This window comes from Heterocephalus glaber, unplaced genomic scaffold, assembly GCF_053883595.1.
Source record: "Heterocephalus glaber isolate CG9 unplaced genomic scaffold, H.glaber_assembly_v1.0 deba00000474, whole genome shotgun sequence".
Lineage (NCBI taxonomy): Eukaryota > Metazoa > Chordata > Mammalia > Rodentia > Bathyergidae > Heterocephalus > Heterocephalus glaber.
This window is the reverse complement of record NW_028258146.1, coordinates 44,363-68,616: the sequence shown is the minus strand read 5'-3', so window position 1 is coordinate 68,616 and position 24,254 is coordinate 44,363. Positions and strand designations below refer to the sequence as shown.

The following is a 24,254-nucleotide window of genomic DNA, read 5'->3' as shown; positions in this document are numbered from 1 at the left end:
GAGCTAAATCGCTGGCCCTACCTGGAGGTTTTTGTGTCCACATGAAATTGAGAATAGCCTAGTCCCATAACCCAGATATGTACACATACAGAATACAGATGTTACTAGACCATGGGTCTCGACGAATAGTGTTTGCTGAAATAAAATTTCCAAAAGAATTAGTTGTGAAACAAATATTTATATTTCCACCAAAATACAAGCGCCTCAGAACTAGCAGGTGTGGCTGGAAAGATTCCTGCTGTGTCTGACCATCAATGGGACTGGAGCACCTGGAGGGGCAGGTGGGCTTCCTGTGAGAAAGGCTCTTCCTCGGGTTGAGTGGTCAGTCCAGGATTCTTCATGGTGCCTGTAAATGGGATGGGAAACAGAAAATCTGAGAATGCTGAAAAGCAGTAGACAAGGGTTAGATGCTCAGAGAATGCAGAGGTGATAAAGGACCTATCCTGTAGGGAAAGTGGCAGACTTGGACATCCAGAGGGAGGAGCAGGCAATGCCAGCAGAGACAAGAGCCAAGGGAAGCAGAAAAATAAGCACTACAGCCATGTGGACTGAGGTAGAGAAGGTGTAGGACAGCACATGGGCCTTTATCTCGGTACTGAGAGTGTGGAACTCCAGGCAGCAGGAGCTCTGGGCCTTGAAGAGCTTTTGTCTACACTAGTAGAAATGGAGTGGGATAAGCCTAAAGCAGAAAGATTTGTCTGAAGGTCAGGGGGAGCTGTGTATGGTGGCACATGCCTGTGATTCTAGCCCTCCAGAAGCTGAGGCAAGAGGATCCTTGTGAGTTTGAGGCCTACTTTGGTTCCATAGTGACTTCAAGGGCAGCCTAACCTACAGAATGGACCCTATCTCCACCACAAAAAAGCCTGGCATGGTGTCACATGCCTGTAATCCCAGCACTGGGGAGGCTGAGGCAGGAGGATTGCCAGGAATTGGAGGCCAGCCTGGACTATATAGTGAGTTCAAGGCCAGCCTGAACTATATAACAAAAAACCCTGTCTGAAACAAACAACAAAAAAAAAATGCTCACCACGGTGGCACACACCTGTCATCCCAGCACTTGGGAGGCTGAAGCAGGAGGATTGTTGCAAGTTGGAGGCCAGCCTGGACTACATAGAAGACCTTGCCTCAAAAACAAAAAAGCAAAGAAAACCTGAAGGTCAGGGTGCAAGCACCCTGCATTGAAAAGCAAAAGAAATGAAAGTCAGTGGCACAGGGGTGAGTGGCTGCTGCCTCCTAAATCCAGGCTATACAACACCAGGTGAGAAAGCCAATGGAGGGGTCTACAGAGAGCCTCCAGCCCTCCCAATTAAGTGCAGGGGGTGGGGTTACTACAGGTTACCTGGGAGGGCAGCCCAGGCATGGACAGCAGGCAGCGAAGTGTGGGGTTGAGGCATGGAATGCCTTGGGCAGGATGAAGGACAAGGTGACTTTCAGAGCCTTGGTATTGAAGTTGAAGTGAAGGGAGGGAGATACAAAGCGGGTACAAAGGGACCTTTTCATTGTGCGGGGTCCAGGGCTGGGAAACCAACAGGCTGTGAGCAGGAGTGGGCCAGTGGAGCCTCTTTCCCACAAGGCTCACAGGCCACTCAAGAGGCCCTTTTGGGCTGGGAAATTTAGGGGACACAGGCACAAGCAGGTGACATTCCTGAGGAAATAGTAGGAGAATGGAGAGGAAGACAGCCAATGGAACACAAAGTGAGAGCTCTTGAGGTTTCAGAAATAAAGTGTAGGCTGCCAGGAGTTTTGGCACACGCCTGTGATGCCATCACTCTGGAGCCTGAGGCAGGAGGAGCGCTGCAAGTTCAAGACCAGCCTGGGCTATATAGTGAGTTCAAGACCAGACTAAACTGCAGAGTGAGACCCTGTCTCAAAAAGAAAAAAAAGGGTGAGGGGATAGGCTGCAGAGAGGGGGCTAATCCTTGGAATAGGTACAGGAGGTGGAAGGAAGCAGTAGGTCTTGATGGAGGCCACTGGTTGGGAACAGGAAGGGCATCCTGTGCTAAAATGGAGAAGACACAAGACACAGAGAGGAGGAGAGCCAATAAGAAGGGGCTTCTGCAGGATGTGAAGGGGCTGTGGCCTGGTGTGATGGGGAAAGCTTAGGATCAACCAGGCTGGCCTATAAGGCAGTGCCCTCAGGGCCCAAAGAGCGGCCACCTGTTTGAGGGCCAGGTAAGAAGCCTTTCCTAACTTGCTCCTCTGCTGGGTCCCCAGGCTCAGCCCAAATCAGACAGTGGGTGGGTCCTGAGTAGGCCATTTGGGTTGGTTGACTTCAGCCCAGACAGGAGAAACTGAGATGAAGAGGCCAGAAGAGAGGCCTCCTCCTCCCCCAGACTGACCAAGACCATGTGACCCAGCAGACACCCAGCAGCTACTCACCAGGAATGCCTTCCCCTGTGGGGTCCTCACACACTGTGGGCAGCATCTGCTCCCATGCAGCCCAGTTTACTTCCTCCACCCTGTGGATAAGGAAGCAGCTCTGAAGCCCTGGGAAGCCAGCAGCCCAGCCTACCTTGCCCCAGAGAGAGACCAGGCCTCTTCCCAAGTCAGTGAACGATGCAGATGCTCTAGTGGACACAGGGACGGGGGAGATGGGATTTCTCTGCCCTGCCCTGTGGGCACTGGGCCTCCTACCGGGAACCCCTTGCCTCTGGGCTCTTCACAGTAGCCTGGGTTGCCCAGAGCAACCAGAGAAGGATTGAGATCAGACCCACCCTGGTGCTCTGGGTATGGGGGACCTTTAGTGCCTGTTCATCATGCACAGAACCCTCATTCTCTCTCCCTGCTCGACTGCATCCCCATAACACTGCTGCTGGCTGTGTTTCTCACCAGGATCCCTCTCCTAGCACCCAGCTTTTCCTGACCATGGAAGGGGTTATACCTTTAAAATCAGGCTGGGAGAATTGGCAGTGGGAGTGCATCCAGGGCCAGGCCACTAGGAGGAGGCAGAGATCACCAGGGAGGAGCCTTCACTTCAAGCCACTCAGATGGGCAGATGGCCAGACCCACAGGCAGTTCGGCCATGGGCTGTGCAAATCAGCATCCCTACCCTCACTTGCCTGGGTGGATTTCCCTGGCACTCCTCAACCTTGCCTCTCCCACAGACCTGGCTCCAGGCAGCCATCCCCTAGCTTTCTGGAGACCAAAGCTGGCCTGCACTGTGGACAGGCTGCAGGGATTCCTGAGTCAGCAAGGCCCCTGCCCTCTCCTGCCCTCTCGCTCACCTGAAGCACCAGCGCTCGTCAGGCCTTCCGTCTGGCCTAGTGCCCACTGTCAGGAGAACCCCTGACCGTTGCTTCTTCCTCCTGCACCACCAGTAGCCATTTTCCATCTCCAAGACACAGATGGCTTTCTGAGGATAAAGGATGCATCAGACAGAGCAGCCCAGGACCCTGCCTGAAGGAAGAGGCACATGGGACAAGGGCAACAAGAAAATACCCAACAGTAGTCCACAGTGTAATCCAAAGTCAGCTAAGGATGTGGATTCAAGTCCCGCACCAACATCTGATTATCTGTGTGGTGTGGGGCCCTAACTCTCTCCAAATTCCAGTTTCCCTCTTTGTAGACCTAGGATATTACAACTCAAATGGTTGTTGGCAAGTCAGCGTGCAACAGAAGCTGGACAGTGACTTGCTCTTACAGCATTTCAGGCCCCCACATTCCATACTATCTGGTATAGAACTCCGTCGGCTCTACCCTGCACATATGCCTGCCACTCGCAGACAGACAAGTCACAGGAAGCACACTGTTTCCAGATGAGGGAACCAAGGCTCAAAGAAGACAAGAGGATGGCTGTAGGCACCAAGGAGTTGGCCGCAGAGTCCAGCCCCTGCTCCAACTGCCCAGGAACCACCTGATCCTTCTTTGGGCAAGACCAAGCTATTGCATGCACTGTAGGTGGGTGTCAGATCAGTGTCCCAGGTGCCCCAGGCTGGGCCAGCCCTATGATTTTACACCCTGACTACCTTCCTCACCAAATGGGACCTATGTTAAATATGAGGAGGATAGACTTGGCGCTCCTTGAGGACACAGACAGGCTTTATCTTGTGCAGCCCCAAACACTGTTGCTGGATGAACCACAAAAAGCACTCAAGAAACGTGATGCCAAGCACGGTGACAGGTGCCTGTAATCCTAGCTTCTCCAGGGGCTGAGGCAGGAGGATTGCAAGTTCAAGGCCAGCTATGGCAATGTAGTGAGACCCTGTCTCAAAATGAAAAGCAAAAAGACCTGAGATGCAGCTCAGCACTCCCTGGGTTCAATCCCCAGTACTGTCAAAAAAAGGAAAGAAAAAACAGAAGAAGGAGAAGGAGAAGAAGAAATACTTGACATTAGTGATGCTAATGATAAAAATAACTAACACAGTGCACACCTATTATGTGATAGTCACTGTGTAGGCAGATTACACCCAGGAGCACATCCAATTTTCACAGCCTCCCTATGAAAGAAGGAATAGATTGAGGAGTCTGAGGGGTTCTCCTGAGCTGAGTTGACCTGACACGGGGCCCAGCCCCGAGACCTGGGGTGTGCTGAGCTCAGTAGAGTCCTGAGAATGCCTCAGCAGACCGAGAACACAGAGGAGGGTAGAGGAGGGGAGGGAAGGCTTGCTCTGGCACCTGTAGCTTCCAAATGCTCCAGCTGTCGGTGGCAACACTGTTGACTGTCTCACTCATGAGGGCGATAAGCATGTTGAGCAGCAGGACGTAGGTGAGCATAACGTAGGCCAGCAGCAGCAACAACACCACCCCGCGGAAGCGCAGCTGGTCCTGGAAGGCCAGCTCGCCCATGCCGATGGTGAATTTGAAGAGCTCCAATGAGGCATCTAGGATGGTCCTGTACGGGGCCACCTCGTCCTCCTGTCCTATCCCAGCCTGAGCAACCTCTGTGGCATTGACGCTTGCAGGGACTTTGGGGCCCCGGGACTCCCGGCTCAGGCTCACCAGGGCTGTGGGAAGGACAGAGGGGCTCCTCAGATGGGGAGACCAACAAGCAACCTTGAGGGTGTACATGGCATGGAGGGGATAAGCAGAGGCCAGAGAGGGTCTTTACCAATAGCGAAGCCAAAAAGGAAGACTAAGTAGACCAGCAGGAAGCGGAGTAGGTCCCGCAGGATAACCTGGAAGACACAAGCACATAAGCTGGTCTGGGTGGCTGGGCCACCACACATGACTCCCCAGACCCAGAACTGAGCATAGTTCCCATTGTACTGCTACACACAGTCATGCACATGCACACAAGTATGTATAGAAGGTGTACATGGTGAATGTTTCCATTTTTTAAAACATTTTTTAAAACTTTTTAAAAAATTATTACAGTAAATGACACATTGCCTTTAATCCCCTTGAAATCCTTCTCCTTTTTTCAAACATGCTATCACATTGTTCTTGCCACTTCCTGAAATAGTTCTGGAAGTCCTCTTTCGTGAGTGTCTTTGTAAGGTATGATTAAAAAAATATATGGTGAATGCTACTGCTAAAGTACACCCAACAGAAATCCAGACTTGTAAAAATATTGCAGTGGGTCCTCAACCACCTTTTTCACCAGATCTGGCACTGTATCACTTCTGGCTATTACCTAAAGTCAAAATGACCATGAAAGGTAAACATTTTAAATTGATGCAGGGCATTGAAAACAGAACTGAAGCCAAGCATGGTGGTGCACACCTCTAATCACAGCACTCGAAAAGCTGAGGGGCAGGAGGATTGCTACTATTTTGAGGCCAGCCTGGTCTACAATAGGAGTTCAACTCCAGCCTAAACTACAAAGCAAGACAAAAAAAGAAAAAGAAACAGAACTTCAAATAGATATTTGAACACCATATTCATAGCAGCACTATTCTATTCATAATAGCCAAGTAATGGAAGAAATAAGTGTCCATCAACAGGTGAATGGACACACAAAATATGTACCATACAATAAGATGCCATTCAGTCTTTAAAAGGAAGTAAATCTGTCACATACTGCAAGATGGATGAACCTTGAAGACATTATGGTAAGTGAAATAAGCCAGTCATTGGACAAATACTATGTGATTCCACTTACATGAAGTTTCTAGAACCAGTAAATCATATAGACAGAAAATAAATGGTGATTGCCAGGCTGAGAGAAGGAGAAAATGAGGAGTTGCTTAGTGGGCATCAAGTTTCTTTATGAAGATGAAACAATTCTATAGACGATGATGATGGCTGCATAACAATGGGAATGTATTTAACACCACTTAAACATACACTTAATATGGTAAAAAAAAAAAAAATTTCAGACATGGTCTATGTAGTTCAATCTACCCTTGAACTCACAATGGAGCCCAGGCTGGCCTAAAATTCATGGCAATCCTTCCACCTCAGCCTCCCTTGGGCTAGGTTCTGGATTCCTCCCCAAGGGCAAAGCCCCTGACCCCTACCTGCCTGCAAACTTCCTCTCCACTCTGCCTCACTCTCCCCATCTACCTGGCCTCTTGGCTCTGTCTCATGCACTCAGCTTGTCCTGACTCACTGTCTTCACCTTTGTTATTCCCTCTGTGGAGGATGCGTCTTCCTTGACCTTGACTCTACTGTGGCTCAATCATTCTATCAGATCTCCACTTAGACATCAGCTCTCTAAAGCACCCTCCACCTCATTTGTCTTCCATCATATTGTCCTATGATGTTCCTTTATACAGTTTAGAAGTTGGCAGTGTTGTCAGGTGTTTTCTTAGTGTTTTCCCCCGCTGAACCGTCAGCCTCAGCAGGACTTGTCTCTTTTGCTCACTGTTGTTATTACCAACACTTACAACAACGCCTGGACTATAGTGGGCGCTCCTTAAACATTTATGGAATAAATGGATGGATGCACATGCCCTCCTGTCCCAGGGCACAGACATACATATGAGCGTATCCTCTACTTCTTTGTGAAGAAGGGTGCACGTGCTCTGGTGTGATTGTGTCCAAACACTCATGTGCGTGTGTCTGTGTGTCCGTGAGTGCCCATAAAGTACTTGCACGAACATTGGGCGAACATCTGGGTGAATGACACTCAGGTGGGCAGGCTCATGCCCTCCTCTGCCCAGGTTCGCTGTGGAGGAAGACTGCTGTTTCTTGAGGCCAAAGGGAGTCCCTCTGGGCTGTGGTGTCCACCCCTGCCCCATCGCTCACCTTCTGGATCATGACACTGTAGATGCCCGTGTACTGGAAGCCTCGTGTGTAGTAAAGCAGGTTCAGCCAGCCCAGCACCAGTGAGGACACAAGCAGGGGCAGGTACCACTCAATGGACGAGAAACGCAAGACCTGGGATAGCACTGTGAGCAGGGCCTGGGCCAGGCTGTAGGGGGCAGGGTTCCAGTCAGCTCCCAGGCCACACTTGGCAATGTCCCCCGATTCCTACTGGCCAGCCCAGACCATAACTGCGGCTCCCAACGTAGTCTGGTGTTTTGAAATATTCTTCCTTTGGGACTGAACCAAATCAGGGCTGGACAACTTAGCCTTTGTGGGCCTCGGTTCCCTCTCCTATCAAATAGGCATAATAATTGACACTGACTGAGAGTGCTTTCAAGGACTAAGTGAGACACTACACGGAAAGTGTCAAGGCACCACAGGTGTGCCATGAGGGCTTAGTAAGGTTAACCATCACAAGCATGATCCACAAGGACAGGAGTGGGAAGGACTCCCAGCTGGACAGTAGCCAGGACTCCCACGTCTGGCCTGTGCTCAGGTCCCGACCCTCTGGAACTCCCTGGGCTGCCCCAGCATGATTGCCTCTAAATCCAGCCTGGTGCCCTCTTCCATACCCACCTCCCCCAGGCCTCACAGACAGCGTGCAGTAGGAGTGACAGCACACATACAAGAGGATTTCAAAGTAGCTGTCCATGAATGAGATCCAGATGAACAGGCGGCGCCGCCAGAAGCACCACAGCTGTGGAAAAGGAGAACAGAAGGTGTGAAATTTGTTCTTCAGGCACAAGAAGCCAGCTGTCCCTCGGGATTGCCAGGACCCCTGCTCACCCACATGCTCCCTGCCTGCTGGCCTGCCTGCATCAGGGCCTGGTGAGCACCATTTTGGAGTTAACACAGCAGCTTTGACTTTAGGGATCTCATGAATCCTTTTAATAACTGAGATGTCCACGAATCCTCTTTTGAAAAGGAACACGTGAGCTGAGGCTGCGCTGAGCGTGCAAGAGGCCCTGAGCACCATCCCCAGTTCTGAGGAGGGGGAGAACAGCCTCACACAGGCACTCAGACAGTGCCAGGGGCCTCCTGGCCCCCATGGAATCAGATGAAGGGCCCACATACTGCATGTGCAGAAGAGTGCTCCTTTCCTCCTCCTCTCCATTGCCTCCTGGGGAGCACTCTGTACTCCAGACAACCTGAGTGTGGTACCTAATTCTGCCAACTCTAAGAAGGTCCCAACATTTTGGTGTGCAGCCTGACTCTTGCAATCTTGCGACTTTTCCACCTGGGAATGCTCTGCTGCAAGAGTTGGGCTGAGTCCCACCTGCCATCAGCCTTCTGTGCTCCCCAAGTGATGAAGGTCAGCTGAGGGATTCAGGGCAAGAGGCTTCCCGGCTTGATCTTCAGGGAAGCAGAGACTAAACTGGCAAGGAGTCAGAGAAGTCATCTGCTACCCTATGGGTATCCCAAAAGGCACAGAAGGGACAGTATCAGAGCCCCACAGAAGGCATGGCTAGAACCTGTGGCCCTCCATTGCCTGCAGGCTGGTCTGGGTGGAACTGGGTATGGGAGTCCCTTCCCCCATCAATGAAGGGATTGTTTCTAAACTCATTGCCCTGTAGCAGAATTTTAGGTTTGCCCCTTAGTCAAATAGAGCCACATGAGGTAGGGAAAGGAGAGAAGCTCTCACCTGGACAAGGAGGAGGTAGATCCCCCCAAGAAGGATGAAGATGTGGCCCAGCAGAAGCCACATTCCGGGTGATGAATCCAGCCATGAGAAGGCCTGCTGAGGACACATACAGACTCAGATAAGTCCTGGTGCCGGAAGTCCTCTCCCCATCAGCTCGCAGCGTAGCTCAGGGGCCATTCTGAGCCTACACTATGGAGCACCAGAGGGAACATGGTCTCTGGGGAAGAACCCCTGGACTCAAGTGCCTTGAGAGGCACATTGTGTAGCAATTAAAAACATACGCTTTGGAGCCAGACTGTCTGGGTTCAGATCCTGACTCCACCACTTACAGGGTGTGTGACCTTGGGTAAGTTACTTAACCTCTCTAGAGGTGCCTCCCTTCTCTCAAGTATATAACTGAGGATGACAATAGTTTGTTATTCCAGAGGGTTATTGTGAGCATTCATGAGTTAACACATATCAATCATGTATGGTGAGCACTCAGTAAGTATTCACTATGAAAACTGTCATTACTACTAGGGGGCTGGCTTCTATAATTGATACTCCCACCCTGGATGCTTCACTCAGGCTGCCTTTGTAGGATGGGGATGGTGGTCCCTGTCCAAGCTCCCTCCAGTGTTACTTCAACCAGGTTTCCCTAGTGACTTCTCTCCCTGCCCTTGCCTGGTCCAGGGCTGGCTGGTGGTAGGCAACAGCAGTGAAAATGAGCATGTAGATCAGATAACACAGGAAGTTGAAGAAGAACTTGGAGATAAACTGATCCCATTTCGCCTGCAGCAGTTTGTTCAGTGGCTCCAAAACTACCATTCGATGTCGGTGCTGGGGGAAAGAGGAGAGCCTTCAATATACACATTGACAGCATAAAGACAGCAGGTATGGATAGAGCACCTACTTCATGCTAGGCTCCGTGCAAGGTTGAAGGGAAATAAAGGGGAAATGACCCTCAAATGGTCCCTCCTCACCTGCCTCCACCCCAGCTCTTCATATCCCAGCTATATAGATTACAAGGGCCTCCCCCTCCATCCCACAGCAGAGGATGGTCAACAGAGAGAACCCAGTGATTGCCACAGGAATGTGGCATGAGCCCTATGTTGCACAGGCCAAAGTGTAGAATCTTAAGTAAGGGTCTGATGGCCAGGGTCAGGGACATGCAGCCACACCCCTAATGGGACAGAGCAGATGTGTTCCAGCAAGTGGCCATGACTTGTGGACCTTGCCAGGAGCTCCGCTAGACCCTCTGGGCATGGCTGTGCTCTCTTGGACTCACTGGGCTCTTGCAGTGAAAGGCGATGATCTCCAGCACTGAGTTCTCCTCCCAGCTGTCCACAGAGGCCAGGTCATATAGTGATACCCGGACAGGTCCATAACACCACTCGGTAAACTTTCGGGAAAGGGCCTGGCATGGCCCTGAGAACTCCCGCTGCAGGATGTGCTTGAAAATCTGCAGGGTGACCACATGAGTTTACTGGCTGGGCCCTCTCCCAGCCCTGATGCTGGGCCAAGCCTGGGAAACAGCCAGCACCCTGCAGAGCTACCCATCTGCAGAGCTGCAGCACGTGTGTGCTGAGCCCCATATAGGGGTCCTTGTAAGTCTCAATTCACACATCCATCCACACATGCTCAGTCACACACACAGGGCAGAATCTTTGGCCCACCCTCCCACATAGGTGATCCTCCTGCCTCAACCTCCCAAGTAGCTAGGATTACAAATTTACACCACTCTTTCTACCAAAAAACTTCCACATAAATCGAACTTTTAGACATTAAAATGAACCTTTCTGGAGAGGAATCTGGAGAAAAATATAGATATGGATATATATATATATTATATATAATTACATTACGTAAAATTATATAACAATACGTAAATAATATATAATACAATTCCATACATAATATATAATGTATATATTGCAAGATCAAACCAAGGATCTCTCACATACTAGGCAAGTGCTCAACCACTGAGCTACACCTACAGCCTATATAAAATTTCCTTTTTTTTCAACTTTTTTTTTTTGAGATAGACTCTTGGTATGAAATTCAGGCTGACCTTGAACACACAGTTCTCCTCCTGCTTCACTTTTTAAAAATCTTATACAAAGAATTAAACCACAGCAAAACCAAGAAACCTATAAAAAAAAGATAATTATAAATTTGTTGTTTATGATTTGTTTTTTGAGAAGATCTTACTATGTTACTCAGGTTGGTCTCAAACTCATGGGCTCCAATGACCATTCCACCCCAAGTTGCCTGGCAGGTGGGACTACAGGCACATGCCCAGCTGCACACATAAAACTTTTAATTTTTTAGGCAAAAAAATACCTTAAGATTCAAAACCAACCACCAAACTTGGAAAAAAATTTGCAAAACAGGCAAACTATTAAATCCATTGTAAAGAACAGTTACCAATCAATATGAAGAAAAACTAATAGCAAATCTCATAACAAAATATGCCTTTTTTTTTTTTTTTGGTACCGGGGATTGAACTCAAGTCCTTGCGCTTGTGTAGCAGGTGGCAAAACCACTGAGCTAAATCCCTGGCCCAAAATATGCCTATTTTATGGATATGAAAATACTGCCTTGCTGGGCTGGGCGGTGGATGCCTGTAACTCCAGCACTTGGGAGGATGAAGTAGGATGACCACCACAAGTTCGAGACCAGCCTGGGCTACATAGTGAGTTCAAGCCAGTTTAAACTACATAGCAAGATCCTGTCTGGAAAAACACAGACACAATCAGACAAAGTGTCTCCTAATGAAGAAATCCAAATGACTTTAAAAATAGTCCTGGTGTTTTATAATACAATATAATGGCTCAGTGGGCCATATACACCTTATAAATAAGCAGGTATGTTAGAGTTGTTATGGTGTTGGAACTTAAATATTCCATAAAGTCTCACTGTTAAAGGGTTAGTAACCGGTATCATGCTATAGGGACGTAGTACAAACACTTCGGTAACTAGGACATGCCCTTGAGAAGATACTGGGACTCTTAACTCTGCCTGTCTCTCCCTCTGTAATTCCCAGTAAACATAAAATAACCCATTTACTCCACCATGAACTTTCTTTGTTTTTCTTCTTTCTTTTCTCTCTCTCTTTTTTTTTTTTTTTTCTTTTGGTACCAGGGATCGAACTCGGGACCTTGCACTTGCAAGGCAGGCGCGGGAACCACTGAGCTAAATCTCTGGCCCTTTTTTTCATTTTTTTGAGACAGGGTTTCACTATGTCATTCAGGCTGGCCTTGAACTCACTAGGTAGCCCAGGCTGGCCTCCAACTTGCAATGGTCCTCCTGCTTCAGCCCGACATTACAGTGCTGAGATTTCAGGCGTGCGCCACTCCACCATGAACTTTCTGCCATGATATTCTGACTCACCACAAGCCCAAAGCCACAGTGTGCAGTGACCATGGCCTGAAACCCCTGAAACCAAGAGCCAAAATAAATCTTTCCTCCTCTCTTTTTAAGTTGATTTTTGGGCCCAATGGCTAGGATTACAGGAATATGCAAGAGTATGCAGGGACAGATGATTTAGCCCAGTGGTGCCGGTGCCTGCCTCTCAACCACAAGGTCCTGAGTTCGATCCCTGGTACCACAAAAAACAAAACAAAATAAAAGCAAATCCCTCAAAGAAAAGATAGAACAAAATAAAATTTATACCAAAAAAAGAGTATGCAGGAGTATGATGTCACATCAACAGAAAGCTGACACAGAGACGCAAATTGAAAATTTTCTTGCTAGTACGAGTGTTACCTCAAAAAATGGAGGGACCAGCCACCTGCCCTCCTCCCAGAGTCTGTGGAAGTTTTGAGCTGAGGCTTACTGCTGTCTGGAGAGGTGAGGAAGGGAAGGGGAACGGTGGCTCACCTCAATTTTGCCCTCCTTGGCAGCCAGCTTCAAGGGCGTGAGACCCTGCAGGTTTTGAATGTTCTCAAGCTGCACAGTGGGGCAGAGGCGGGCTCCTGCCTTGAGGACCGCATCGTACATGCGGATCACCAGTTTGCTGTTCTCTTCAGAGTTGTCTGCGATCATCACCAGGGCATGCAGAACAGTGTTGCCCAAGGAGTCAGCAGCCTGCAGGCTGGCGGGCTGGTACGGGTTCTCCAGGAGGTAGCTCACCACATCCCACTGCTTGGTGCATGCAGCCAGAGAGAGGGGCAGCTCGCCTATGGGCCAAGGGGGCAGCTTGGGCCTTGGGCTTCCCAGCTTCCATCTGCCTACTCTGCCTGCTTCCCTGACAGCCAGGCCTCCGTGAAGGACTCAGGCCTCTTTACCATCTGGGAGTACAAAACCAGTCCCTGCCTCTTGTTCTTTGCCAGAACTCAGCCACATTGCCCCTGAAGTCAAGCTCTACCTGACTGAATACCTTTCTTTATCCACTGCCAACGATGCAACCCAGGGCCTTCAGTTCGTTACACTAAGCACCTGCTCTACCACTGAGCTGCACCCCAGCCCCCCTATTCACATAGGTCAGTTCCACCAACCCCCAGTCATGCTAAGCCTTCTTGATCAAAGGAGGGCAGAAACATCTGTTAAGACAAATTGATTTTTTTTCTGCCGGGGATTTAGCTCAGTGGTTCCGCCGCCTGCCTCGCAAGCACAAGGACCCGAGTTCAATCCCTGCTACCGAAAAAAAAAAAATCACAGTCAAACAAATTGATTTTTTAGGTAGCCTAGTAGTTAGAAGATGGGTGGCAGGGTCAAGCTAACCTGGCTTTAAGTGCCAACCCTGCCACACATTAACCATGTGACTTTGGACAAGGTTTTTATTATGGTTTATACCTAGATCTCCTCAAAAAGCCTCATGGGCTCAGAGGTGGGGCTTTTGGAATGTGACTGGATTGAGGGGGTTTTTATAGCTGACTTGCTGTTGGCAGGTGGGATCTGGTCGAAAGAGCCAGGTCCCTGGGGGTGTGGCCTGGCTTTGTCCCTTCTCCATCCTCCCTTCACGTCACTCTCTCTCTGCTCCCACTGCCATGTCATGAGCTGTTTCTCCTCTGCCATGCCAACTATGGACTGAAACCTCTACAGACTGAGCCAAAATTAACTTTTCCTCCTTTAAATTGTGGGCGTCAGGTATTGTGTCTCAGCAAGGAGAAAGTAACTGAGACAGTCTTACCTACCTGTACCTCTGTGTGTCCAAGAAGAACTCACTCACCAAAATAGAAGCAAGTTCCTTGCCTCTTCTGGAAGAAGTGGCCACAAGCCCGGGCATGCACGTTGGCCCCATTCTCCACCAGAAGCTTCACACATTGCAGGCTCCTCTTCTCAATGGCAATGTGCAGGGCGCTGTGACCTCGGTAGTACTCATCTGTACACTGGGCGTTGACCAGTGGCTGGGGATTGCCAGAGTCTCGGTCGATCTGCAGCAGTGGCAGGATGCAGGTGTTGACCCCGTTCTGAAGGTTCAGCACAGCCTTCATCAGGCACGTTTTGCCCGTGGAGCCCTCTGTGGGAAGAGGGAGGGGAAGGGACACTGCAGTGCTCAGACCTGGAGCAGCTGGGCTACCCGTCAGCTTGTACAGCAAGCCCAGGCCCCAGTACCCCTTGGGAGTACAAAAAAAGATTTCTGCTTCATGCAACTGGTGGGACCACAGCCACCATCCAGGTATGAAAGCTCTAGGCAACACTATTCAAATACCAACGGGTACAACTACAGTTCCTAAAAACCAACTTTCTGAGACATAAATCATCACACATGCAACTTCATTATACTTGAGCATTTGAGGGCCAGGGATTTAGCTCAGTGGTTCTGCCATCTGCCTTGAAAGGGCAAGGTCCAGAGTTCGATCCCCGGTTCCAAAAAAGACCATTTGAGAAAAAATGTATAAGGGACTTATCCAGTCACTACCTCTGTCTCTTTCAGTAAGTCCCTTGGTTTCTCTCTCTTTCTCTCATTCTCTCTCTATCGCTACCATCTCTGTCTCTTTCTGTCTCTATCTCTATCTCTGTCTCACTGGAGAATAATCTAAACGTAGATAGAGTTCACATCAAAACAGAGATTCATACCATACTGTATACACAGTTGACAAAACATTTTATAAATTGGGGAAAGAAATTGGGGAGATTGGGGTGGGTGTGGTGGCTCACTCAGGAGGCTGAGGCAGGAAGATCACTGCAAATTCAAGGCCAACGGGGGGGGGGGATAATGAGTTTAAGTCTGATCTGAACTACATAGTGAGTTCCTGTCTCAAAACCGACCCCCAAAAACAAAAAATGAGGTAGATAATTTCAAACATATACAAAGACTAATAACAATACTTATGGGGGACCGCCTTATTGATTATGCCCAAAGCAGGCTGTAAGCAGTGCAGGCTCTAAGGACTTAACCCCTCAATTGGCTTGTTTTGAGAAGGGAGTCTGGCCAAAGCCTACATGCCGAAGTCAGAGTAACTCTTACCCAAATTCCATTCCCGCGATTAAAACCATTCATTTTTTTTTTTTTTGGTATCGGGGATCAAACTTGGGACCTTGCACTTTCGAGGCAGACAGCACAACCACTGAAGTAAATATTCTGCCCTAAAACCATTCTTAACTAGAATGACAAGATTATTAGCTAACTATAGCCCTGTATTTTTTCTGTTCCTAACTCAAGAATGCTTTGTCTTTTCCTTTACAAGCCTTACCTGCATCAGTAACGTATCCATAGCAACTGCATGTCTCACATGTAGCCCCTTTACCACCATCTGACCATGATGTCATCAATAAATAGCAGTGGCTTGGACTGGCCAGAGCCTTTGCTGGTTGCTCAGCACTTGGCATCCTGGCTTCCCACTTTTTTCTTTAATTCAGTCTTTGAGTCTTTCTTCAACCCTGTGTCATACACTGGGCAGGAAACTGGAATCCACTGCAGAGGTCTCCAGTAAATAATAATACAAAGACTCTTGTATATCATTTACCTAAATATCCAATTTTTACCATTTACTCTAATTTTCTCTCACGTGCATTTTTGTATACGTGTCTGTTTTACCTCTTACTAGTTCAGAGTGGAATTACTGTGAACAAGAATATCCTCTTACATATTTCTACAATATAATTACAAAATTCAGGAAATCTACCATTCATATAATTTGTATCACTTTGCCTCTCTTAACCTCAATCTTCTTCTTTGAAAAGTGAGATTAGTCAGGTGTGGTGGTGCCTGTAATCCCAGCACTCAGGAGGCTGAGGCAAGAGTATCATCATGAGTTCCAGCCCAACCTGGTCTATGTATCTGGGCTACATAGTGACTTAGTGAGTTCAAGGCCAGCCTAGACTACACAGTGAGACTGTCTACAAAAAAAAGGGAGGGCCAGGGATTTAGCTCAGTGGTGCTGCTGCCTGCCTTGCAAGTGGAAGGTTCCAAGTTCAATCCCTGGTACCAAAAACAAACAAAAAAAAAAAACTGGGAATATTCCAAGTTTATTGGAAGGATCCAAGGGAACAATGGAAACAAAGTGCTTAGCACACAGAAGGTGTGGCACAGCAAGTGGAGGTCAAAGACTACAAACAATGTATAGGGCTATTGAGAAAGAATTGATTAACTCTTACGGTAAATCCACACAACGGAAAATTCACTCTGAAGTCAGAGAATTGTACTGTACTGAAATGAGAAGTGCTACAAGATGTATGAGATGTTGCCGGACAAGGTGGCACATGCCTGTGATTCCTGCACTCTGAAGGCTGAGGCAGGAGGATTGCCTCAAATTCGAGGCCAGCCTGGGCTCCACAGTGAGTCAAAGGCCACTGTGAACTACATAGGAAGACCTGTCTCAAAAATAAACAAACAAAAAAAATAAGATGCTAAAGGGAAGTACATTACTAATTTATGTAATATACTAATTTGTGTAACCATCATGTCACATTCATTTATGTCAACCACATACCATTTGTATAAACATATATCTAATGTACTAAGAAATTCTGAAAAGTTGTATCCCCAAACATTAACAGCAGACAGGGGCAGGTTTCACCCTCAGTTTTATCCATTTCCTTGCTATTCAAATCTGCTAGGGTCTGCATATGTTATTTTTCTCATTAGTACAAACAATCCTGAATGAGATTTTGGGCAAAGATACTCTGAGATCAGTGAAGTGTACTACATGTCTATTAAATATCTCAATAATGCTACTCGTAGAGAGAAAGAGAGAGAGAGAGAGAGCGCTTTCAGTACCAATGTAGCAAAGGAAATGGGCTGGGGTGGCAGACGTAGGGTACGTGGAAGCAGGAGGCACAGCCAAAATGTCAGGGGGCTATCCTGGATCAATTCCATTGGCACCACCCTACCCCACCCGGCCCCTGCAGCCATTCCAGCAGGAGGGCTGCCAAGAACACTGGACCCTGTGTTCTGTCCATAGGTCTGGCCAACCCAGTCAGCCAGGTCTCATACTGCAGGATGCCAGAGCACAAAGGATGCCACAGGGCAGGGGCTACCTGTGTACTCTGAGTCGGTGAGGTACTTGCTGGTCCGGCGCAGATACTCTGGCAGCCCAGCCAGATCCTCAGGAACTCCCCGGGAGACTGCACTGAAGAGGCGGTCACGGTCAAAGCGGTCTGGGTCCGGCTGGCTGTAGGGGATATGGTGTGTGACTCACGTTGGACAAGGACCACAGCCACCCTCACCAAGAAGCCTCCCATCCCAGGAGTCCTTCCAGGGAGCCCAGTAAACACTGCCCATGACAGAGGAGCTGAGGCTTCTGCCCCCCAAGGCACATCAAAGAAACCCCAAGTGCTCTGAGCCCCAGGAGGAGGAAGAGGGTCTTGTCAGGACATTCAATCTGCTGTGTGCCTCACAACTTCAGTCATCCCAGGTGATTTTCAACATCCAGGGCTTTTCATTCACCAGGTGTCCTGATCCTTCAGCTTCTTTACCCCACAGGGTCTATGTCACACACATGTGCTGTGGTGGACCTTGAATTTTGTTTTGGTTTTGGTTTTGTGGAGCTTGAACCCAGAGGTGTTCTTCCACTCAGCTAAACCTAAAGGGCTTTTTATTTTCTGAGACAGGGTCTTGCTAAGTTAACCAGACTGGCCTCAGACTTTCAATCCTTCTGCCCAGCCTCCCAGATAGCTAAAATTACACATGCCACTACACTTGGATGCCCTTGAACGTTTGTATGGCTCTGGATGAGGTTGTGGGAGGGGGCTGCAAACTAAAGGAGGCTCCAGGTACCACTGAGCTCACAGAAAAAAACAGGAAGGGGTTGGGATGTAACTCAGTGTGTAGACCTTGCCTAAATGTGAAAGGCCCTGGTTCAATCCCCAACACATACCCACACACTCACACACACACACACACACACACACAGTAGGAGAAAGAGGAACAGGAGAAGGAGGAGAAGAAACAATAGAGAAAACTCCCTTCTCTCAGAAACACCTACTCACTAACTACAGAGTATTCTGAACCTTTAATCCTCACTCTAGGCCTATGGTCAGGAATCACTCTTTTCTCCTTTAGACAAACAAGGAGGTACAGTAACTTGCCCATGTCATACAGTGCAGAACTGGGGTTGTCTAATGCTAGGCCCTGACTCTCAACCCCCAGGGAGCTTTGAGGCTGGGCAGAAAAGGTTTCCCAGAGACACAGTATCAAGTGGGCCTAGTGCTGAGAAAGTATAAGACGCTGACCAGAATTTTACTGAGAAACCATCCTTCTGGGAAATCTCTCCTACAGACCCCAGAAGGGGGCTCTTGGCTTATCAGAGTCTAGCAGTGTCTGGGGATGGGGAAGGGGGCGGGAGTGGGCCATTCCCTACTGGGCTGTGCCACTATTGACAGACAGGGCCAGCTCCCTCGGGAGCCCCTGGAACTATGACTAAGAGATATGCAGCAACAAAGAGGGATGGGGGAGACTTGAGGTTTGGGGGACTCTCAAGTCACAGCTTAACATCTCCTGTGAAATAAGCTGGCCCAGTAAGGTTTGTGACTCTCTGGTGCATGGGTGACTGTTGGAATTAGTCACTTTGGGAGGTGGGGGTTTGAGGCAGGATCTCCCTTTGCAGTGCAGACTGGCCTCGAACTCACTGTGAGGCCAGGTTGGCCTTGCACTCATGGCACTCCTCCTGTCTCAGCCTCCCAATGCTGGGATTACAGGCATGCACCACCACACCCACCTCATGCAATCACTCACATGTGAAGACATACAGCCATAATGTGATTACAGGCAGTCTCTGCATTCTCAATACCAGGAAGCTTCATGTCTACCTCTCAGGCCACAGGTACTGTCACCCACCCAGCAGACCACATGGCCACAACATGACCACGAGGGCTCCACTGCTGACTAGGGAGCCCCGTAGGCAGTTGGGCTGGGAAACATGGCCACTGAGACAAAGTACTTCCTGTCACCAGGCCCCATTCTGGCTCCATCAGCCCAGTTACATTACTCCCAGAGGGCTCCTATGCATCATCTTCTGCATCAGAGCTGATCTTGGTCCTCAGGCACAAACAGTACAAGGGATTCTAGCCTGGGAGGCCAAGAGTGGGGGCCACATCTCAGCATGAGGAATGAGGAAGGGGCTGCCCAGACAGCCATCCTGGCCCATGAGGAATCTCTGGTCTGTTTTTGTTGTTTTGTTTTCTTTGGTACCGGGGATGGAACTTGGGTCCTTGCACTTACAGGGCAGGCAGCGGAATCACTGAGCTAAATCCCCGGCCCCTAAGTAGAATGATATCTTGGCCTTTTGGCTAAGATCGTGTGTAGTATAAATTATAAATACACCATATTAAATGTAACCCATTATACACAGGTCACACCATGATATTGCTATCTCCTTATCTTCATACATAGGGTAGGCTGGTTAATCTTTTCGTTTTGGTACCGGGGATTGAACTCAGGACCTTGCACTTTCAAGGCAGTGGCGAACCACTGAGCTAAATCCCAGGCGAGGAATCTCTAGTCTTGTGGAGCAAGCCTCACACTAAGGGAGATGTCAGGTATAACTTCTTTTCCCCCAGCAGCACTGGAAGCAGGATCCCCAGTCACAGCCTGAACTGGTAGAGACCACAGGAAAATCAAGCACAGATGACTCCAACCAGAGGCCCATTGTCCTCAATCCCCAGGATCCACACCCCTGCGTGACTGTGTCAGCCTTGGAGCAGAACCAAAGACTCCTTGGGATGTCCTTTCCTCTGTCCCAGATGGATTTTAGATCTTACTACCATCCCCTACAGGGACAATGACAGGGTAGGTGCTAGGGCCCAAGCAAGCGGGATTTTGTGGCTAGATTGAGTGCTTTGGAGCATGAAGAATGTGTCCCCATACAGAACACAACCTCAGAAGGGAGAAGACCAAGAATGGAGAAGGTTCTGGAAGGAGCAACCCCAGAGAGCACAGCAGGAGCCGCTGGAGCCAAGCTGTGGAAACGAACACTGCTGCTTGGTGGGAGGTTGGTAGGGTGGCTCCCTTGATCCTCTCCCCACCTGCCTCACCTGGCATCAGCTCTCTTCCAGTAGTTGAGGTTCACTCTGATCTGAGGGGAGGAGTTCCGGTCCTCACCCTGGAATGGTGACTCCATGGGGGGCAGGCCATGCTTTCCTTTGACCCCCTCAGTGCCACCTTCTTGGCCTCCATCTGATGTCTCCAGCCTGAAAGCTGGGGGGCTGGAAGGCGAGGTCATCCTAAGGGGAGGAGAGAGGCTGCCCGGTCCACCTGGGACCTCTGTGGAGATGGCGATGTCAGGGGTCTGCTCTTTCTCCGGGCCCCACGTCCACAAAGTTCTGATTAGGGCCTGCAGGAGGACATGTTTAGAAGTGGAGAGCAAATAAATCCACCCATCCACCACCATGCAGGAGCTCTTGGGGCCACACAGGAAGGGAAGCGAGCCATGGGGAAGAAGGGCAGAGGGAAGAGGAATGCAGGGAGGGAGGAGGTCTGTGGTATGGGGACAGCCCTGCCCTGCGTGCTGGAAGGGAGAGTGGCAGGACTCACTGGGGCTGCCTCTGATGTTTTCCCACACAAAGAGCCATGGCTGTCCCCAATTTCCTGACATCTGAGTGACCACAGCCCTTGCTCGAGGACAGTAAACATTTATGTTCATAGCGCAACCCTTTCACATCTTGCCCAGTAGCCAGTATTCACAACCAAGTGCAGTTGCTGGGCTCAGGCAGGCAGGCTGCTCACGCCCTCACCATGGAATGGGCCATCTCTGGGGAAACTATTGGGAAAGCCCCGGTCCATCCAACCCTTCCTTCTGCTGCCAGGACAACTGAGGCTCAGAAAGGGGAAGTGATTTTCTCAAGGTCGTTAGTTGCTGGCAGAGTCGGGGCTAAAACCATCTGGCTCTATACCATGACATTTCTCTTCAATTCTCAGATTCTTCCAGGGCCCATGTATATTTTCAATCTGACTCATGTCTGAGGGCATCAAACACCATCTCTCTGGGGCCTTCAGAGTGGGGAGGGAGGGCCCTTGCAGGCTGACAAGCTTCCTCTGCTGCCCCCTCAAGGCCCAGGCTGGGCTCAGGGAGGTCACCTGATGGCATCACCTGACCCTCACAGGAAAACTGAAACCACAGCCTCCATCACATGGCGAGGGGTTCAGTGCTAGTCAGGGTCCGGGAACCCTTGTATCCCCAGTGGGCAGGAGCACAAAGAAGGCAAAAGAGCCACAGCTGCGCTAACAGACAGCAGCAGCGTGTGAGGGAGCCATGGCGGGGACAGAGGGTAGGGAGAAAAGAAGAGCAGGGCAGTGAGATGCAGCGGGCTGTCTGCTGGGTCTGGGCCCACTCCCAAGCTGCTTTGGGTTCCCAGTGTCTTGGGGACCTGGAGAGAACTTGTCTCCACAGTAGCTGAGGGACCACACCACCTGTCAGGCTGCCTTGATTTGCAGTTGCAACCTACCACCTTTCTGCCCACACCAGAGTGTGGAGACCCTTCCCCTGCAAGGAACCCTGTTAGCCTAGCTTTTGTCCCCAAACAAACCCTGGCCCATTCTGCCTCCCTGGCAGCCCAAACCCCACCACTCCCAAGCCCCACCACTCCCAAGCCCCAGCAGCAACAGCTTTCTCTCCAGCCCCTGTCCCACCTCCTGAACACCCACCCGCCCTGGCAGTGGAGGAAGAAGTCTGGAGGTCCAGGGAGAGGGGCCCCACGCAGGCTCTAGTTCCAAGCTGGAGAAGTAAGAAGCCCACTCAGGCCTCCCTGCCTGGGTTGTGCACTGTCAGGCCTGAGGCTGAGTCCCTCCGAATCGTCTATCGACTTACCCTGCAGGCAGAGGGCAAGGCGGGGCGGCCGGTGGCAGGCCAGCTGCTGGGATCCCCAGACTCTGGGCGGAGGGGGCTGCAGGAGGAAGTGAAGCTGGGAGCTTGGTGGCGCTGACAGCTGAGGAACCGCCGGAACCTTCCCTCCCAGCTCAGAGCTCAGGCGACTGTGTTGTGGTCTCCCGGCGTTCTCCACCCTCAGCCCTCTGGGCTGGCCGGCACAGAGAAGAGTGGGCCTTTAACTCTTCCCCGCAAAGACACTTTGGCCATCAGATACTGACCATCTGGACCACTGGCCACACCCAGCCCTCCGGGAGACACGCCCCGCCCCAGGCACGCCCCACCCTCGGGGCACGCCCCGCCCTCACCTCCGAGCCCCCAACCCCCTTCTGCCAGGCACCAGGTGGGCTGGGGAAGATTAAAGGCAGCGCTTGGGTGCTGGGTCCTTGCCTCTGGTGGGAGCTGGCCCGGGGGCGGGGAATTCTTGCCTCACTAAGCTGACATCTACCATCTCCCCGTGCCCACCACCAGTGCCTTCCAGCAGCCTAGGTGGCCCAAACCCAGTCCAGGGAGAGAAAGCTCTTGTGGACCGTTCCAGGGAGAGGACAGGCTCAGCCCAACAGTTGTCCCTGGCGATGCAGCCTCACCCACCCAGCAGCAGAGGGGAACTTTCCCAGCTGTCAAGTGCCTTCCACGGACCCCAGGGATCCTGAAGGGCCAGAGTTCCCCTAGGTACAGGCGCTTCCAGCAACAGCCAAGGGTGGTGACCGGGAGGCCAACATATACCTCTGACATTTATTGCACTGCCCTGGTATAAGCCTTGTCTTGGGACGTGGGGACACAGGCAACATCCAAGCAGCCCTAGGCCTTTTTCTCCCTCACACTCATTTCGTGTTGCAGGTATCTCCAAATTTTGTCTTTCTGTCTGCTCCAAGTCACTATTTTCTCTCCCCTGAAAAAGTGCATCCACCTTCAAACTCGTCTCCCCGTTTCACTCAGTGCATCCTCAGTCTTATTTTGCTTTTTTTTTTTTTTTTTTTTGAGACAAGGTCTCACTGTACTTCAGGCTGACCCATGACAATCCTCCTGCTTGGGATTACAGGTGTGCATCACCATGCCTGGCTCCACCCCCAGTCTTACACTCCATTCTCTCCATGGTGACTGTAAATGTTCTATTAAAAACAAAACCTGCTGAGCCAGGGATTTAGGTCAGTGGTTTCACCACCTGCTGTGCAAGCACAGGGACCCAGGTTCAATCCCCAGTACCAAAAAACAAAAAACAAAACCTGCTGGGCTTGGTGGCACATGCCTGTAATCTCAGCACTTGGGAGGCTGAAGCAAGAGGATCACCACAAGTTCAAGGCCAGTCTGAACTACATAGGTAGACCCTGTCTCAAAAAATAAATATATAGGGCTGGAGATTTAGCTCAATGGTGCTGCCCCCTGCCTCACAAACGCAAGGTCCTGAGTTCGATCCCCAGTACCAAAAAATAAAAAATTAAAATTAAAAAATAAATATATAAATGTATACACAAATAAATACATACAAAACTGGGCACGGTGGCACACACTAGTGATCCCTATATATAGTACTGGAAAGCCCAAGGCAGGAGGATCTCAAGTTCTAGGCCAGTCTAGACTACATAGTGATGTTATTACCAGCTCTCTCTAGGTTTTGGTTTTTTGTTTTAGGACAGGCTTGCACCCTGCCTACTGCATTTCCATCTTGAGGACCAAAACTCTTCAAATTCCCCTCCGGCCACTGTCTTGGTGTGTCCCCTCTTCTACAATGACCCCCTTAAGGGCCCAATCCCTCTTTGGCTCCTATTAATTTCCATCCAACTTAGCTATCTATAGTAATGAGACCCTGTCTTAAAAGGGAGGAGGAGGCGGGGGTTAAGGCAGAAGCAGAACACCTGCCTAACCTGTGAGGCTATAAGTTCTATCCCCTGCACCAACAAACAAACATATTAAAAAGGCTGGGGATAAAGTTCAGTGAAAAAGGCCAGGATTCAATCCCCAGTATTGCAAAAAAGAAACACAAAACACAAGGGGTGGGGATGTAGCAAAATACTCCCAAAGTTCAATAACCAGTACTGCAAGGAGAAAATCCCTGGCTGTTGAGGTTTGTCTTCTTTTGTTTTGATTTGCAGTACTGGGATTGAATCCAGAGCCTTCACTGTAGTACATGCCAAACCTTTTATTTTATCTATATATTTTTACTAATAAATTTTATTTTATTTTATCCCATTTCT

General features: G+C 49.8%; 1 protein-coding gene across 9 annotated transcripts; it reads right to left on the bottom strand.

Moving 5' to 3' along the window:
* Positions 1-158: 158 nt before the first annotated feature.
* On the bottom strand, positions 159-22,312 carry LOC101704733 (transient receptor potential cation channel subfamily V member 2). 9 transcript variants are annotated; one of them, XM_087204357.1, is made up of 16 exons: positions 22,003-22,312; positions 20,231-20,529; positions 17,237-17,370; positions 13,983-14,273; positions 12,692-12,990; positions 10,098-10,271; positions 9,494-9,649; positions 8,831-8,926; positions 7,815-7,885; positions 7,129-7,294; positions 5,048-5,114; positions 4,615-4,943; positions 3,225-3,352; positions 2,380-2,459; positions 1,028-1,124; positions 159-346 (listed from the first exon to the last, which is right to left on the bottom strand). In XM_087204357.1, exons 2-16 carry the CDS (start codon positions 20,416-20,418, stop codon positions 211-213), a joined length of 2,412 nt encoding a protein of 803 aa, XP_087060483.1. In that variant the 5' UTR covers positions 20,419-20,529; positions 22,003-22,312; the 3' UTR covers positions 159-210. The 9 variants fall into 9 exon arrangements, with proteins under 9 accessions (XP_087060483.1, XP_087060486.1, XP_087060491.1 ...); XM_087204360.1 differs by having other exon boundaries at positions 1,043-1,124; XM_087204365.1 differs by having other exon boundaries at positions 1,028-1,119.
* Positions 22,313-24,254: the final 1,942 nt, after the last annotated feature.